The sequence below is a fragment of the Podarcis muralis genome, chromosome 16, assembly GCF_964188315.1.
Source record: "Podarcis muralis chromosome 16, rPodMur119.hap1.1, whole genome shotgun sequence".
Lineage (NCBI taxonomy): Eukaryota > Metazoa > Chordata > Lepidosauria > Squamata > Lacertidae > Podarcis > Podarcis muralis.
In genome coordinates this window covers 27,376,079-27,394,481 of record NC_135670.1, presented here as the reverse complement: position 1 = coordinate 27,394,481, position 18,403 = coordinate 27,376,079, and the positions used below count along the sequence as shown (strand labels likewise).

Sequence of the window (18,403 nt, the reverse complement as noted above, 5' to 3'; positions counted from 1 at the left end):
TCCGTTCTTAACCTGAAACTGTTCTTAACCTGAAGCACCACTTTAACTAATGGGGCCTCCTCCTGCTGCCGCCGTGCCGTGTTCTCATCCTGAAGCAAAGTTCTTAACCCGAGGTAATATTTCTGGGTTAGTGGAGTCTGTAACCTGAAGCGTATGTAACCTGAAGCATGTGTAACCTGAGGTACCACTGTAAAAGCACACATTCTGCTCATGTAAAAACACCAGGCAGGCCCCACAAATAACCCAGAGATGCATTTTAAATAAAAGCACACATTCTACTCATGTAAAAACACGCTGATTCCCAGACCGTCCGCATGCCGGATTTAGAAGGCGATTGGGCCAGATCCGGTCCCTGGGCCTTAGGTTGCCTACCCATGGTCTAAGGTGTGGTAGCATCCTCAATAGGAGGAATCTTTCTGCTAGGGTTTCTCCTCCACCACCCTTTGCTCTGACTTGCAGGCTGACTGAAATATGGATATTTGATCTGTGCTGGGGGTTACGGAGGCTGATTCAACAGGTTTTCTTTCCTCAACTGACTGTGTGTTTTCCTAACAGAGGTTTTGTTAATAATTTTTTGTGGATAATTAAACGTGACTTTGGTACTGCAGTGTGTGTGTTTTGTAATGGGTTTTAGTCAAATGTTCTCTCTGAGCCAGCAGGAATGTGGCTGACGAGACAAGAAAGTTACTTGCCCAAAAATGGAAAGAAGCAGAAGTCCCAGTAAAGGAAGAATGGATACAAAAATGTATGAAATATGCAGAAATGGCAAAACTTACCAGAAAAATAAGAATCAATATAACAAAAAAAATTATATAAAAGAAAGAAAATGGTTAATTGAATATTTGAATATTTAAAAAGAGAATCCCCTGCCAAGCGTTTTCCATTTTCCATTAGAGATTATTATTTGAAGGACCATTTCGCTGGGAAATTTTGTGTCCATAAGATGACTAAATTCTACCTCAATATTTTGCATATAGTTGATTCTACACCCTTTGACGTAGCAGGAACATTGACTATAAGTTGTTCTAAAGCGGTCAATTCTTGGTCTGCCCGAATGCATGGCTTTAACAGAAAAACAATAGATTGAAATGAAACCATGACCAAGTTACATTGGGAAGAGCCAAAATCTGTTCTTTACATAGGGGAGAACCATTTCCATTAAAATTCTGGGAGTCTATATAGACCTGCTTGTTCCCAGCCTTCCCAATCCATTGTATCTCCAACTTCACAAGTATCTAAGTAGAAGCAGGGGAGTTGCTCAATCTACCGTAGCTAGTTACATTTCCCCTGTTTGAGTAGAGTCTAGGTTTTCAGAGCATGTGCAGAGTTCCATGCAGAATAGAGGCTGGGGGAGAGGGAGATTATATTTGGTCACCCAGATGGATGGTTCCAAGGAGACAAATGAGCTGAGGGGATGCCCCCACATTTATGGGAATTTGAGACAAGTAAAAAGTGTCTTCTTCATGGAAATGGATTCTTGTTTGGGCCAGCGGAAAGGGAAGTCCCACCTCTGATGTAAGAGGTAGCAAATCAAAAAATGTACGTAGAGACTGTTTCTATCTCTCTAATGATTCTGTGCATTACAAAGTAGATTCTTATCAGTTGGGCCATTGTAAAAAAAGGAAACAAAAACCCGATATACCTTCCTATTCTGAGGATGCTGAATCACAGACACTACAGGTGGTGCTATTGATTACCTCAGAAAATAGGCTTTGTTGAGATGGAAAGAAGATAAAGTCCCGACCAGAGACAAATAGTTGATGAAGATGTTGGACTATGCCAAAATGGCAAAAATGACCGGGGAAATCAGAAACCAGGAAGATAGAAAGTTTAATAAGGAATGGGGGGGGTTACAATTTACTTAAGAGAACACTGTAAACAACTAAAAACTTTGGCAGGATTTGAGTAACGCTTGTAACATATTAAAAACTAAGGTAAAAATGGATTGTTTTAAGAAAAATGGAGAAAATATACAACGCAGTGGAAAAAGTTTGATAATGGAAACCATGTAGGGGTGGAGGGAAGACCAATGATTCAGGAAATCCTAAATGTTGATGGTTATGATTAATGTTTGAATTCAAATGTATAGTGTAAAATTGAATTGGAAGGAAGGAAGGAAGGAAGGAAGGAAGGAAGGAAGGAAGGAAGGAAGGAAGGAAGGAAGGAAGGAAGGCGTTGTTGCAATACTAAAACAGCATCAAAGGACAGTAAAGTGTCAGTGCTCAGAGGGATACCTGGACACACACACACACACCCCACTGTGCATCGGCTGCCCAACACATTCTCAGGCCAAGAAGCCTCACCCCCCTCTTCGATTGGTCCGAGTGCAGCCGGCCAATTTGCAGTTTAATCCAGTGCTCTGAAACGAATCAAGTGTCATAACACGCGGGATCAAACATTAACCTCGGGCCGTTTGGTGGCTGGCCAAACCAAATAGGATGAAGAAAGAGGAACACCAGGGGCCGTCCGCCCACCGTGTGAGGTAGCAGCGGCAGCCAGCAGCAGAGGAGGGACCTGGAGGAAGCCTCTGCAGCAGAGATGGGCAGCAGCTCCCTTTGGGACTTGGTGAGTGAGGTTCGAGGGGTTGGCTGGCTTGTGGCTGGGGAAACCCAGCCAGATGGGCGGGGTATAAATAATGAATTTATTTTTTTATTATTGGTTTATTCATGTTCCCCCTTGAATCAACACTCACTGGAGCAGGGTCCATTCTAAGATCTTTTGGATCACACACAAGTTCTCTAGTTTGTTCATTTTTGAAGGTACCTGGAGCACAGATGTGTGCACTCAAATATATTTTGCCCATCTTGGGGAGAAATGTGTCTAATGTCAGAATAGGGCCTTCTGGCAAGCTAGGGGTGAGTCTGCCCCCCACTTCCCTCATTCTTAAGGCACCTGTTTTGATCACTTCTGTGAAAGACCTGGGGGTGCACCAAGCCCTCCCACCATGACGTTTCCATCGCAGGACAACTTTGTAAAAAGCACAACTCCGCAGATTATGGGTGAGGACAAAGTCAAAAGGCTGTTTGCCCAGTTCTCAGTAGATCATCTTTCTGTCTCCATTCCAAATGCATCACATGATTAACCGGAGTTTAGAATGAATTCTCACCTAGATATTTGCTCTCTTTCACCTTCCCATTTAATGTGGTGAATCATGGGCTGTCAAGATTGTGCTGCAAAGCCCTTCCTCGCACTGGGTGAGTCACCCCACACCACCCCCAATCCCCACCCCCTCAGTTTATGCTCGGGTCTGGTTTATTTTTCTGCCCCGAGGAGTGTTGAGGATGGATGTCTGTGTCTCCCCAGGTTCGGCACCCAAGGCTGCTCCTCATGATGCTCGTCCTAGGAATTGGTGGGTCCCTCCAGGCTGGCTTTCAAGGGTCCATGATCACCTACACCTCTGTGGTAAGCAGCAAAGGGGAAACCTCTTCCGGTGGTTGGTGGAAGCTGCAAGAGAGGCTCCCCCAGAATTGCTCCTCCAAGGTGCTGCCTTTGCCAGTCTCCCAAAAAACAGACACAGTAAAAGGTAAAGGGACCCCTGACCACTAGGTCCAGTCGCGGACGACTCTGGGGTTGCGGCGCTTGTCTCGCTTTATTGGCCGAGGGAGCCGGCGTACAGCTTCCGGGTCATGTGGCCAGCATGACTAAGCTGCTTCTGGAGAACCAGAGCAGCGCACGGAAACACCGTTTACCTTCCCGCCGGAGTGGTACCTATTTATCTACTTGCACTTTGACGTGCTTTCGAACTGCTAGGTGGGCAGGAGCAGGACCGAGCAATGGGAGCTCACCCCGTCGCGAGGATTCAAACCACTGACCTAGGCTCTGTGACAAGTCCTAGGCTCTGTGGTTTAACCCCCAGCGCCACCCGCGTCCTATAACAGACACAGATATTCTCATACATACACACACACACACACACTTTTATTGATTTTTTAACATATCATTTCCAACAATCATTTAACATAAATTCTTATCTTATACAATATTTTAGACTTCCATCAACAACCTCTGAAGATTTTTCATTCTTTACAACTTATTCTGCATTTCTTAATTTCTCTATTACTTTTAGTTATCATTAACTTATAGTTCTCTTCATAGTCTTCCTTGCAATATTTCACATAATCCTCCTTATAGAACTTCTTGCAGACCTACTAGCGTAATCTGTTTGTTACAATTGCTCAGACACAGATATTCTTACACCAGACCAGTGGGTCTCCAGTTGGTTTTGGACTACAATTCCCATCATCCCTGGCAGCTGGTCCTGCTAGTTAGGGATGATGGGAGTTGTAGTCCAAAAACAGCTAGTGACCCAAGTTTGGGAAACTCTGCTCAATATCCTGAAGAGGAGCATGAAAGGGGGGCAGAGAATGGGCCCCAGGTAGTCCTACACCAGCTTTGGTCAAGCACCACAATGAACAAATCCGTTTGGCTGCTGGAGTTGACCTTTCCCTCCATGCAATGACTAGATGTGTGATCTTATATTATTGCAGGCCATACTTTCCCCATTTGCTTCTTGTTCAGCTCCCCCCACCTCCCAAACTACTGGCTTTTCACAGCATCTTCTGGTTAACGGGGTTTCCTCTTTTTGCAGCACGTGAAAACGTTCATCAATGAGAGCTGGCTGGAGCGGTCCGGGATGCCCGTCCACCCTGAAAGCCTCACATTGTTCTGGGCCTCGATTGTGTCCATCTTTTCCCTAGGGGGCCTGCTGGGCACTATGGCCAGCGGGTACTTCACAACAAAGTTCGGGAAGTAGGTATAAGTGTGAAACAAGCTGCTCCTGGAAAGAAGGTTCGAGCCACAAAATGGTGTGCTGGGAATGAGCTGGCCAGGGCTCTGTTGGGAAAAGGATTGGGCCTTGAAGGCGCCAGAGCAGTGGCGTAGCATGGGGGGTGCAGGGGGGGCCGGCCGCACCGGGCGCAACATCTGGGGTTAGGGCAAATCCATTGGTTAGGGGGCGCAAATCCACGGGTTGGGGGGCGCAAATCCATGGGTTAGGGGGCGCAAATTACTTGCCTTGCCCCGGGTGCTGACAACCCACGCTACGCCACTGCGCCAGAGTCAAGGTCCAAAGCACATCCCAGTTGTCAGCTGACCAGAGGTGGGCTGTCCTGGTCAGAATGTTCTTGCAACTGGTGGCCAGGACAGGAATTCTTCCTGCTGAAAAAGTAAAGGGAAATGCCAGCAAAGCACCTGTGTGCATCGTAGTTGCAGAACCCCTGAGTTTTACTTAGGGGTTGGCGATACCAGCCCCCACTGGGGGTGCAAGCCCAGGGCATCCGCAAAAATCACCTGGCAGATTATGGAGTGCATGATGTATATTAGGGATGCCATGTTTCAAAATGTGAAAATCTGGACGCAAAGTTGTTGAGCCTTTGTTTGTTTTAGTTTTGCAAAATCTCAAAAAATAATAATAACTGAGCTACATTTAAGGAATTTCACCAAAATCTACACTTCCGACATTGGTTGCCATATGTCTGGATTTTCCTGGACATAGCAGCAATTTCCGCCCAGACACTGTTTCTGACAGCTGAATTCCGCAATGGATGTGTATGTTGTGCAGCTGCTGTTCTGGCGAGATCTAACACAGGAGAAGCCGCCTGTCCTTCTCTCATTGTGGCACAAAGGCATGCAATTTTTTCTCCTCTTCTTGTGTGGTGCTCCGTATATAGTATGCTTAGTGTTAAGGTTTAGACTTATTGTAAGTTTAAGATAAGTCTGCTGCAACTGGATTTCTTATGGACAGTGCCAATCCTGAACTTACTGGATTTGTGACCATTAAGCTCATTCAGTAAAGCTCTGCTGGATGAAATTTTCATCGCCTCTGGTCTATTTTGGGGGAATCCCACAAAGTGTTTAAGTTTTGGGTTTCTTCCAAAAAAAATTATTGGTTTTCACAACATTATAAACAAACAAACACATAAGACAAACAAACCTAAATCATAGCCTTATTGAAAATTACACTTATTAACATTGTTAAGTGACTTCCTCACTTCCCCTTGGTTGAATTTCATTGCATATGCTTTTAACGGTTTTCCAAATCACAGTTCTTATAAAATTTAACTTAAACATTAACATCCTTAGATCTTCACACTATGAAATTAAACATATTAATTCGACACAATATTAATAAAATCATAAGCCTATTAAATATCTGCAAGCTGTTTTCAGTTAATTTAACTTAACATATTTAACTAAGTACTCATTAAATTTAATCCACTCTTCCTGATACTCCTCCTTCTGGTTGTGGACTCTTCCACTTAGGTCGGCTAGCTCCGAAAAATCCATCATCTTCATCTGCTATTCTTCTATCGTTGGTAATTCTTGGGTTTTCCACTTTTTAGCTAACAGAATACGTGCAGCAGTTGTTCTAAGTTTTTACTCTGCTAACTATACATTGGAATCTGCACTGGATCAATAGTGAGTAGAATTCCATGACACCGCTGCCACTCACGGCTTCCTCCATCCTTGTGCCAACAGAAAGAAATGCCTCTTGGGCACCAACCTCATCATGCTGTCGGGGGCCGTCATCATGGGCTTCAGCAAGGTGGCCAACTCCTTTGAGCTAATCCTGGCAGGTCGCTTCCTGTGTGGCATCAGCACCAGTAAGTTCTGTCCTCCTTCCAGCTGCTCTGGGCTCACTGGCAGGGCCGGGTTCCTCTGAGCTACCACCTGAGTGAAGAACTGTGGGAAAAGGGGACTAGCCTGCTCCCAAGTCTTGGTCCCTTGCTTCAGCGCAACCCCTGGAACTGCAGCCTCTTCTGCTCCACTTCCAGGACCCCACATGGGTGGCGCTGTGGTCTAAACCACTGAGCCTCTTGGGCTTGCCGATCAGAAGGTTGGTGGTTCGAATCCCCCCCACGGAGTGAGTTCCAGTTGCTCTGTCCCAGCTCCTGCCAACCTAGCAGTTAGAAAGCATGCCAGTGCAAGTACAGTGGTACCTCGGGTTAAGAACTTAATTCGTTCTGGAGGTCTGTTCTTAACCTGAAGCACCACTTTAGCTAATGGGGCCTCCTGCTGCCGCTGCGTCGCCACTGCATGATTTCTGTTCTCATCCTGTAGCAAAGTTCTTAACCCCAGGTAATTTTTCTGGGTTAGCAGAGTCTGTAACCTGAAACGTATGTAACCTGAAGCATATGTAACCCAAGGTACCACTGTAGATAAATAGGTGTTGCTGTGGTGGGAAGGTAAACGGTATTTCCGTTCTGGCATGTTTCTGTCATGGTGTCCCATTGTGCCAGAAGCGGTTTAGTCCTGCTGGCCACATGACCCGGAAAGCTGTCTGTGGACAAACGCCAGCTCCCTCGGCCTGAAAGTGAGATGAACGCCACAACCCCATAGTCGCCTGTGACTGGACTTAACTGTCCAGGGGTCCTTTTACTCCACTTGCCCCCAGTTTCTCCTCGTCCTGCCCCAGGGTTCCAATCATGGCCAGCTTTCCCAGGGTTAGGTTTGATCAGCAGGAATTCCACACGGGAAAGGGCGTTGCTCAGTGGTAATGCCCCTGCCTTGTTTACAGAAGGTCCCAGGTTCAATCCCCCAGCGGTATCTCCAGGTAGTTTGAGTTTTGCATCCTGCTTTTCCAACAACAGACGTTGAGCTCTGAGCAGCTCAACAATAATCTCAACAGCATTAAAAGCAACAAGCAGCGCCGTCACCATAATATCAAACCCAGCAATGTGTACATAAAACCAACAGCAGCAGCAAAAAATCAATTGAAACGATTGATGCAATTCAGTGAAGCCATCGCAATTCAAAATGTCCGAAACCCTGGAGAGATAACTGGCAGTCAGGGTAGACAATAGTGAACTAGGTGGACTGACGGCCTGGTTTGGTATAAGGCAGTTTCTTCTGGACAACTTCTCCCAAATGTTTTGGGGGTCCTGCGATGCTAAGAGATTCGTCCTCTCTCTGCCTTCACGTCCAGGTATCTGTGTCCTTCTCCACCCTCAGTATGTCGGGGAAATTTCCCCCAAGAAGCTCCGTGGATTTGCAAATTCAACTGCCTCCATCTTCTGGAGCCTGGGGAAAGTCCTGGGTCAGGTGATGGGGCAAAGGTAGGATTCTGCTTATCTACCTATTCGGGTGCTTCCTATCCCAACCCCACAACAAAGTCTCTCTCTCTCTCTCTCTCTCTCTCTCTCAGAGGGGACTTCTGGGAACCCTGCCCCAACCTCAGATGACAGCCAGCACATGCTAATTCAATCACCAGCCCGCATTGGCTAGCGCCAGTGCCACATGCACTCCTGGTTTTAAACCACTCCAGGTTTTGCTGCTCCTTTGTACTGGCACACAAAGCCCCTCCTGGCTTTCTGAAGGGATGGATGTCTTCTGGTTTGCTTTCCCCAGAGAGTTCCTAGGAAACGCTTCGCTGTGGCCGCTGCTGCTGGCCTCCCACGGCGTGACTGCCTTGCTCCAGCTGCTGACTCTGCCCTTCTTCCCCGAGTCCCCACCTCACCTGTTCCTGAGCAAAGGGGATGAGGAAGGATGCCGAAAAGGTAACTGGGTGCTCTCTAAGCAGCTAGAAATGGTTAAATTACAGAATAGCCTCCCTCAAGCATACTTGGGTACGAGGAACTTCGCGGGTTTCGAAAGAGATCTTCATCCCATTGACTGTATTTAATTATTTTATCTGGCATGTTGGCTGTGCCACATGATAGTCAGATGCTGCGGGGGGGAGTTGAGTCACAGACACTCCCCCCCCCCACTGCCCTTGGAGATAATTGAGGAGTGGGTTTTCCCTTCATTTTCAGGGTGTGTACAACTTACATGTGGCTGCAAAACATGTTTTCTGAGTCAGATTGCCTCCACATCCCTGTTCCTTAACTTTATTTTATTTGCCTTCTCCTGTGGGATGTAGCATAGTATAGTTATTTATACCCCATCCATCTGGCCTTGGCGGCTCCCAACAGAATATTAAAAACACAATAAAACACTAAACATTAAAAACTTCCCTAAACAGGGCTGCCTTCAGATGTCCTCTAAAAGCCAGATCGTTTTTTATTTCCTTGACATCTGGTAGGAGGGCGCTCCACAGGGCGGGTGCCACTACCGAGAAGGCCCTCTGTCTGGTTCCCTGTAACTTGGCTTCTCATAGCGAGGGAACCGCCAGAAGACCCTAAGCGCTGGACCTCAGTGTCTGGGCAGAACGATGGAGGTGGAGACGCTCCTTCAGTTGTAGCTAGAGCCTTTCCCATGTGTCGCCTGGCTCCCACACAGTGGGAAGAATGGTGTGAGGGCCTCTGTTTTCTCTGCCTTCACAGCCATGAAGACCCTCTGGGGACGAGGGCCTCACCAGGTGGAGCTGGACGACCTGAGGAAGCAGCAGTCTGCCTTGTGGAGCACCAAGAGTGTCTTGGAAGTGATGAAGGATCCGGCCCTGCGCCGGCAGCTGTACATCCTTTTCCTGTTGGCTGTGACCCTACAGCTGACCGGCATCCACACAGTTGAGTTTCACATGCATGCTGTTGTGTGAAAAACGAGCTCAGAGAAAGCGAGCTGGGGCGGGGGGGGGGGGGGAATCCAAATATTTAAACTGATATATTTCTCCCCAGTGAGATGAGGTGCTTCAGATTAAGGGCTCATCCACACGTACCTTTCCTCTGTACTTTCCAGGCACGGGGTTGGGCTTTCCAGGGTTGGGTACCAGTGGGGTGTTCATTTTTTCCCTGGTGCTCCCCCCACCCCCCAGGAAAACCTGTGTTTTACCACTGAACTGGAGCAAACAGCAATTCGCAGAAACCCTATGTTCATTTGCTCCAATTCAGTGGTAAAATGAGGGGATTTTTGGAAGGGAAAGCACAGGGACAAAAATGCCCACTCAGACACAGACCTACCCCTAGAAACGTGACTTCAAAAGGAGGTGCCTTCTGATAACTTTTGCCCACTGATTACTTATCAACATTTACCTCTTCTCCACTCTTTCCAAACACGGCCCTCAGTTTAAAGCTCTGCGTCTGAGTGCACTTTTTATTGTTCCAGGGCTTTCCCCCCCCCAAAAAACCTGATCTTTAAAGCTCAATTGCAGCAAACATCAACCCATGGAAAACCCGAATTGATGTTTGCTCTGATTGCTCTATTTAAAGCTTGGGCTAAAAAACCCCATGCGAACCTCTGGGTGAGGCAAAAGCTAAGCCCTAACAGCTATTTGATAAAGCCCAGGGCTGGATCTACACACAGGGGGAGAACGCTATAAATAAGTCAGAAATTAAATCATTACAGCGGAACCTCAGTTTTCAAACGTCTCGGCTGCCGAACGATTCGGAAGCTGAATGCCGAAAACCCAGAAGTGAATGCTTCCATTTTCAAACACGCCTCAGAAGTTGGATGGTTTCCGTGGCGCGTTTTTCCATTTTCACCTTTGCCAACAGACCTTTGATTTTCGGTTATGAACGTTTCTGAAGTCAAACAGACTTTCGGAACAGATTGTGTTCGAAAACTGAGGTTCCTGTATAACAAAGGGGGGGGGGGGAAAATGCTATGGAAAATTGCAAAGAATTTCTTTGCTTTCTTCTCTATTGCCATCTGGTGTTGTGTGTTTATTATTATAACGCATTCAAAATGCTGTTTTTAAACTAATGAAGCTGAGTCCCAGATTAGCTCCTCCTCAACTATTCATTTTCTCTCTGCAGAAGTCCTGCTTGCTCCCAAAACTTGTCCCAAACACCGTCACTTGATTGACAAATTAACTCCCCTTCCGACAGGAGTGAGGATGAGGCCAGAGGTGTCCAGGGACCACCACTGACCCTCCTCCTTCCCTCCCCAGGTAGGGTCTCTGCAGGTAGAGTTGGTTCCCCTAATGGGCCCCCTTCTCAACGTGTTCCCCCCTCCCCAGATTTACAGCTACACATTTGAGGTCCTGCAGACGGTTGGTTTCGACGACGACCACATCCCGGCCTTGTCTTTGGGGATCAGCCTCAGCGAGCTCCTCTCTGCCGTCTTCTGTGTGAGTGAGGGTTCTTGGGGAGAGCCGCCCCCTTTGGAACCCCGGCATGGGGGCGGGGTGAACCTGGCCCCCCCAGGCCTCTCAATCTGGCCCTCAGGGATAGGCATGTCACAGGGAATTGCACTGTGGGGAAACTGACATCAGACCTAGGCTGATCAAGTCCAGATGTGGAGCCCAAGCACTCCTGCCAGGCCTCTCCCAAAAAGCCCTTCAGGGGGGTAGTGGTAGACGTGGCGGGCCCTGGCAGTTGCCCACATTTGCCCCCTGCTGGCCTGAACCGGGGCTTGGTGGAGCACCCAGGAGCCACTGCACAGCCCTCTGTGTCCTTTCTGTCCCCAGAGTGTCATCATTGAGCGTTTCGGAAGAAGAATACTGCTCTGGGGAGGTTATGTACTGATGGCCACAGTGCTGGCTGCTGTCACGCTGACCATCTCCTTGCAGGTAAGAAGCCAAAAAAAATAATAATGGGGGTCAGGGTGTTTCCCTGTCAGCCCCTCACCTAAGATGTGGCCAGCGGTTGTCTCTGACCAATGTAGGCTGCAAGTGACCCCAGCGCCTGGCTCAGTGTCAGGGAGGGTGAGGCTGAGACTGCTGTAAGAACTAGGTTAGTGGCTGGGAGCCCACAGGATCTGAGCCCAGAGGCTGGTGGTCAGGAGCCCAGATGCCTCATGAAAAGCCAGATTCACCAAGGGTGTGTTTGTGTGTGCATCAAGCATCTCTGCTGCACCTAAGGAAAGGAGAGAGCCCCACACAGCCCTGCAGCCTGCGCCCATAGCTGTCAACCGTCCCTTATTTGGCGGGAAAGTCCCTTATCCCAGCGCTGTGTCCCGCTGCTGTCCCTTATTGATGATGTCCCTTAAATTTCCCGGGTTTCAAAAGAAGCAGCTCCTCTCCCTCCCTCCCTCCCTGCTGGCCAGGGAGGCTCCAACTGTCTTGCTTGGCTGCGTTGCTCACCCAATAAGGAGTCTAAGAACGACTGGGGGGTGGAGCTTGCATGCCTTGTGCCAATCAAATCGGCCACGTTGCCTGGGGACTCGCCTTTGCTCAGCGCTTCCCAGCGGACAGGTGACGGTGGTTTTCCTTGCTGCATCCCCTTTGCCAGGTTGCTGCGCTGTGGGAACCACCGCTTGAGGCTTCGTTTGGCTGCTGGCTGGGCTTTCTGCCTTTGGCTCAGAAGTCGAACATACCTGTGTTCGGAAAATCCCTTATTTTGGCTGCTGGTCCCTTGTTTTCAAATCTGTAAGTTGACAGCTATGCCTGCACCCAGGGGGAACCTCAGCTCTCACGAATGAAAACGTGCTTTCATTTCAGCATTCCTTCTCCTGGATGCCCTACTGCAGCCTTGCCCTGATATTCTGCTTTGTGATCTGTTTTGGAGCCGGCCCAGGTCAGTGATGGGGCACTTGTTCATATTGATAGGCAGTTTTCCCACTCAAAGCTCTCTTTGTTTTAAATTAGCTGTGCAGTCATAAGATTTGTCCGGAATCTATTGATATTCTCATAGACTGTAATATATTGTGGGTTGTCCCTTTGCACTAGTCCCTTTGCATTGCAGCAAACAGATTGTATCCAGGTGGTTCTGCTTTGGCTTTGCTGCTGCTCAACTGATTTATTGATTGCACGCAGCAGTGATGGGGGGGGGGGCAAGGGAGAAAGAAAGAAAGAAAGAAAGAAAGAAAGAAAGAAAGAAAGAAAGAAAGAAAGAAAGCCAATGCTGAGGGCTGCCAAAGCTGAGGCTCCCTAGGCTGCCTGAGTAGGCCCAGGAAATTGGGGAGGAGGTCCAATCCTGGCTGCAGCTGCGCCTTTGCACAGGAAGCTGAGTGAGTTCCAGTGGAGCATCCAGCGCAGTGCAGGATCAGACTCTCCAGTTGCAGAGCTGGGAACTTTGCCCCTGGGTTCCTTTGGCTATGGGTCCTGGTGCATGGGGGCTTCCCTACAGCTCAGCCACAGCCCACCAAACACGTGGACCTTTCCCCACCTGAGTGTCACTTCAGGGAATCGGATCCCTCTCCCAGTGGCAGTAAATAAGCAGATCAAATGAAAGGAACGTTCTTACCAGTTAGTTTCTTTAATAATCACAGCAAGGTACAAAGGAATACATATCTCTCTAGAAATGGCGTTGCTCCCAGTTAAGGTTTACCTCTTCCGTCCCCATTAATCTACATCATTCCTACATCTGGTAATCTGAGCTTGTTGCCGCTGCGCTTTCTGTTCTATCACTCTCAAAGCCTGACTAGTCTTAGGCAAGGGGGGGGGTCAGTAATGCTTTCCAAGGACACTGAATCTGCCAGCTGTCTCTCTCCTGGTGTTTGCTCTTCTAGCTGCTCCTCATCCAGAATTTCCCAGCTTTTCTTCTCTGGACAATGTCCCTCTGAAAACCACTGTTCTAAATCAATACTGTCTTCCTCCCGCCAGGAAGGTTCAGGAGAAGGGGCGGCGGCTCCCACTATTCCTCCTCAGTCCAACCCCTGACATTGAGGTGGGGAGGCAAAAGGAGGTTCACCCCAACTCCCCTTTGTTTTTTTGTTTTGTTTTTTAAAGAAATGTTTATTAAAGTTTTACAAAAAACATAAATTTACAGAATAAAGCTTACAGGAAGTTTACAGAATAGAGAAAATTAAAGCAAAAATTAGCAAACTAAAAATACACATAGGAAAAAGGAATAAAAAAGATACAAAATACAAAGAAAAAATACAAAGAAAAAACTAATAACTAGAAAAAAAACTAGAAACTAATAACTAGAAAAAAAAGATAAATCCATTTTTCGATATCTTTAAACTCATTTCCTTATTTCCTTGACCTCCTCACACCTCCCCTTTTTGTATTCCCGTTTAGAAAATCATTTCAGCAAATCCTTACCCTCTTTCATTTATCTTTACTCAATATCTTAACCTATTATAACTATGTATTTTCATCCATTATCAATCCGTATTTGCATATTCTTGTTAATCTTATTACCAATACCGCTTATTTTCAATCCAACATCATTTTAACATTCATTAATTTTACAGTATTTCTGCAAATAGTCTTTAAATTTCTTCCAATCTTCTTCCACCGACTCTTCTCCCTGGTCTCGGATTCTGCCGGTCATTTCTGCCAGTTCCATGTAGTCCACACCCCAACTCCCCTTTGGCACAAGAGCCTCCCCCATCCACAAGTGCGTCCCCCACATTCCCCCTGGAGGCAACACGGTCATGAAAAAAAGGTGGCTCCTGATGTAGAGCTCAGTCAGTAGAGCACGAGGCCCTTAATTTCAGGGTTTGAGCCCCAAGTTGGGCAAAAGATTCCTGCACTGCAGTGGGTTGGAAAAGACGACACTTGTGGTCCCAATTCTACGATTCTATGAAAAAGGCTGGAATCTGGAGCTCAGCAGCTGTAACCTCAGGAAGACAGAAGCCCACGCTTGGAGGGCAGGGCTTGGGGGTCGTGCCAGCTGATGATCCGCCCACTGCCGGTCTCACCCCACCCCACCCCCAGTTCCCTTCACTCCTCCCCTACCCAGGTCCAACACCTTCATCTCCATCACCAACAACAGGGCCATATTTTCACTTGCCACGTTCTGGGTGCCACGAAGAGTACAGCGTCTGTTCCAAGCCACTTGGCCACTGCAGGGGCATCGGAGATGGTGGGAGAGGCTCCCTCGGGTGCTCTTTGCAGCTTCATTTCCTAGCCTAGTGGTGGCAGCAGGAGCAGCCCTGACCTTTGGTTCCTCCCTCCGCAGCTGGGGCCGGGGCGTCTGTGAGGATGGAGATCTTCGACCAGTCCTCCAGGTCGTCTTCCTACGTGATCAGTGGATTCTTAAACTGGATCGGATTCTTCTCGATAGGAATGGTGTTCCCATTTGTCGTGGTAAGCGAGACTTCTCCTGACGTTTCCATTCCCCTCCCCTGTCACGTTCCAAAAGCAAGGAAGGATTGGACCCTGATTAATAAAATACACACGAGGCTTGACCAGCAAGACTCTGGGAGGAGGTGCCAATAATAATCTGTCACACCCTGGCCCAGGCCCCTTTTATTAACAAAAGAACTTAAAATTCAGTGCTTGTAAGAACCAATCAGATGTCCTCTGAGCATTTCAAAAACATCCCCACACAGGACAAAGTCAGATCAGAGAAATCCTTGTAACTACAAAGAAACTATTTCCTACTTGAGCATGCATACATAGTTCAAAGTAAATAAAATAGGAATCAAGGAAGAATGCTTTTAGCAAACCCCGGAGGTCATAAACAGCAGTAAACAGGAGAGGAAGGATGGTAGTATTTACCATCTCCTTGTGAACTGGCCCTTAAGATCTACCTTAAGGGGACGCGGGTGGCGCTGTGGGTTAAACCACAGAGCCTAGGACTTGCCGATCAGGAGGTTGGCGGTTCGAATCCCCGTGATGGGGTGAGCTCCTGTTGTTTGGTCCCAGCTCCTGCCAACCTAGCAGTTCGAAAGCACGTCAAAGTGCAAGTAGATAAATAGGTACTGCTCTGGCGGGAAGGTAAACTGCGTTTCCGTGCGCTGCTCTGGTTCGCCAGAAGCGGCTTAGTCATGCTGGCCACATGACCCGGAAGCTGTATGCCAGCTCCCTCAGCCAATAAAGTGAGATGAGCGCTGCAACCCCAGAGTCGGCCACGACTGGACCTAATGGTCAGGGGTCCCTTTACCTTTTAAGATCTACCTAAAGATTAACAAAAGCTACATCAAAGCTACCTACTACTGTATCTCTTATGGCCCAGGATGCCTGGTGAAGAACTGGTCCGGGTTTTGATGCGTAGCGAAAGAAAATGGCAGAGGTGCAAAGGCTTGTTGGATTCGATCATAAATCATGTCAAATGACTCAAGCCCAGTCAATGCAACGCTTTCATTGCAGACACAATGGCTTGCTCCATATTTTCATAGTTCCTCATAGCAATCCCAGCTGACCCCCACACTCCCTGCCCCAGTATCCTGCTTCCGCTGCGGGAAGGTGGCAGGGAGGGTGCCGCTGGGCTGCATCAATTTGCCGAAAGAGGTTTGCAGGGTGGTGCGAAGTTGTCATTGCAAAGGCTTGCCCTGCTGGGAACTGCAGGGGTCTGTATGGAGGTCACACAAGAAGCAAAGTGTTAAGTTGTGGGTGAACATATCAGACGGCACAGCGATTCTTCAAACAGCTCTTGTTTATTCACAGGCCAGGACAGAACTGAACTGAAGGGTTCAGTCAGCCTGCTTATATAGAACTCCAGTACAACGTAACTGTAGCAACTTTCTAAAACTATCCAATCACTGAACGTCACTTTCGATCCCTTATTTGCATAACTATCTACAGTATCCCCCTGCTGGCCCAGGGTGAGAACTTCAGTACATAACACAAAGTATCCCTGGAAGGAACCAATCCAGGCTTGCCTTATAATTTTGTGGGGTCGGGGTGTGTCTGTTTCCCCCCTCCCTCCCTCTCCAGGAACGCATTCATCAGTTCAGCTTCCTCATCTTCATGGGCACTCTCTACGTTTCCGCAATCGTTATTTACTTCATCCTGCCGGAGACCAAGGGGAAATCGATCCTAGAAATCCGAGAAGAGTTTGATAAACTCAATTTTAAGAAGAAGCAGGCTCTCGGCTCAGAAACGAGCTTCGCAGGAGACCCTGTGCTCTGCACCAAGCTATGATGGAGCTCTCGGGGATAAGGAGGTCAGAAGAAATCTGCAGGTGAATCAGGCCCACTTAGCCCCAGCTTCCTGCTCCTAGTCTAGATGCCCGCAACCAGGGCCTGAGTCCATCTGCCTTGCCCTCTGGCGCTCCCCAGGCACTGGCTTTCCCTTCAGAGGCAAACTGCCCTTGTGCCTGCTTAGAAGCAAAGCCTCAAAAATGTGTGGGGAGAGATTCATAATCATGAACAAAAACCGATCACTGACACCAGTGAGACAGAGTCGTGACAGGCGGAGCCTTGCCAGGAATGGCCCCTGGCTTAGGAGTCTGCTCCTCCTCCTCCTCCTCCTCTAAGCTGCTTTTGGCTCAGCTGTGGGATTCAGAAAGCAGGTGACTATGCTGCCGTTTCAAACTGGTTTGGGGCCAGTTGGTTTTATTGCAGGTTTCTAGCTGGTTGGCAAAGATCCCGATCCATTTCATTAGCTGGATATTTTAAAAGATGCGTTGCTCCGTTTTCCCGACTTTTGTGATATGTTGTAACTGTTATTCTATCATGCTTCGGAAGTGGTTGTACTGTGCTTGGAAGGACAATGTCCTAGAAAGCAATTTAGAGAACTCTTGAGGGGAAATAAACAACCAAAGAAATAAACCAGCTCCAGATCATTTATGAACAAGTTTATAAGTCTAATGCAGAGCCTAGGGGGGCAGAACTATGCTGGCCAAACGGTCCATTCATTTCTGCTCTCTGCTGCCTCGTCTTTTAGCTTGCCACCCCTCCATAAGAGGACCGGCCCTCTCCTCCCACAGGGACTAATATTCCTTTCCTGAGCAAGGGGTTGGAGTGGGTGGTGTTTAGAGTCCATCGATGGACACAAGGTGGCCCTCCCCGTGAAAGACCAGTTTTGCTGGAATCTCTGGGGAAGTCTAATCAAATCAACCTGGTGATCGATAGAGATTGTTCGGCTGAAGCTAATGAAAATAACTTCAAAAGAGCCTAATGAAAAGTTCTGCTTCAGGCAAAATAATAACAACAACAACAACAATTGCTATTATTATTTATACCCCACCCATCTGGCTGGGTTTCCCCAGCCACTCTGGGAGGCTCCCAACAGAATATTAAAAACACAATAAAACACCAAACATTAAAAACTTCCCTAAACAGGGCTGCCTTCAGATGTCTTCTAAAAGTCAGATAGTTGTTTATTTCCTTGACATCTGATGGGCGGGCGTTCCACAGGGCGGGTACCACTACCGAGAAGGCCCTTCTCGCAGTGAGGGAACCGCCAGAAGGCCCTCGGAGGTGGACCCCGGCGTCCGGGCTGAACAATGGGGGTGAAGACGCTCCTTCAGGTATACTGAGTATTTGCAGGCAGGGGAAGTGTGGATGTTACGGTTGAGGCTCATCCACACTGACATTTGCCCTGTGATTTCTAGTCACAGGTCTGAGGGGTTCTTTTGCCCCGCAACGTCATACAGTACTGTCCCAATTTCTCCAGGACATTCCAAAATTACAGAAATGGAGGGGGGGTTGCAGATGGATGTTTGTTCTGATTCGGCAGTAAACAGCAGGTTTCCCCAGAAAAAGCTATGGGGAAAGCTGAAACCTCTCAGACCCATCACTAGGCATCCTGGGACAAAACGGAAGTGTGGCTGAGCCCTGGATTTGGCAGCAGAGCACCAATGGTCCATTTACAACTACAGTGGTACCTTGGTTCTCAAATACCTTGATGCTCAGACAACTTGGAAGCCAAACGCTGAAAACCTGAAAGTAAGTGTTCTGGTTGGCAAACTTTTTTCGGAAGCCGAACGTGCTCCATTTTGAGTGTTACACTTCCGTTTTGAGTGTTCCGCTT

At 47.9% G+C, this 18,403-nt stretch overlaps 1 protein-coding gene across 1 annotated transcript; it reads left to right on the top strand.

Moving 5' to 3' along the window:
• The first annotated feature begins 2,449 nt into the window (after positions 1-2,449).
• On the top strand, positions 2,450-17,199 carry LOC114586992 (solute carrier family 2, facilitated glucose transporter member 11-like). Its single transcript, XM_077920652.1, has 12 exons — positions 2,450-2,565; positions 3,304-3,402; positions 4,589-4,749; positions 6,478-6,602; positions 7,925-8,054; positions 8,347-8,495; positions 9,261-9,442; positions 10,832-10,942; positions 11,282-11,383; positions 12,254-12,329; positions 14,664-14,791; positions 16,364-17,199. Exons 1-12 carry the CDS (start codon positions 2,539-2,541, stop codon positions 16,568-16,570), a joined length of 1,497 nt encoding a protein of 498 aa, XP_077776778.1. The 5' UTR covers positions 2,450-2,538; the 3' UTR covers positions 16,571-17,199.
• Positions 17,200-18,403: the final 1,204 nt, after the last annotated feature.

What these genes read in the sequence shown, in the direction of transcription:
- LOC114586992 (XM_077920652.1), top strand. Translation starts at nt 2,539, where the DNA reads ATGGGCAGCAGCTCCCTTTGGGACTTG. An exon ending in TGATCACCTACACCTCTGTG is followed by an intron (nt 3,403 to 4,588) that starts GTAAGCAGCAAA and finishes CTCTTTTTGCAG; the next exon opens with CACGTGAAAACGTTCATCAA. An exon ending in CTGTTTTGGAGCCGGCCCAG is followed by an intron (nt 12,330 to 14,663) that starts GTCAGTGATGGG and finishes CTCCCTCCGCAG; the next exon opens with CTGGGGCCGGGGCGTCTGTG.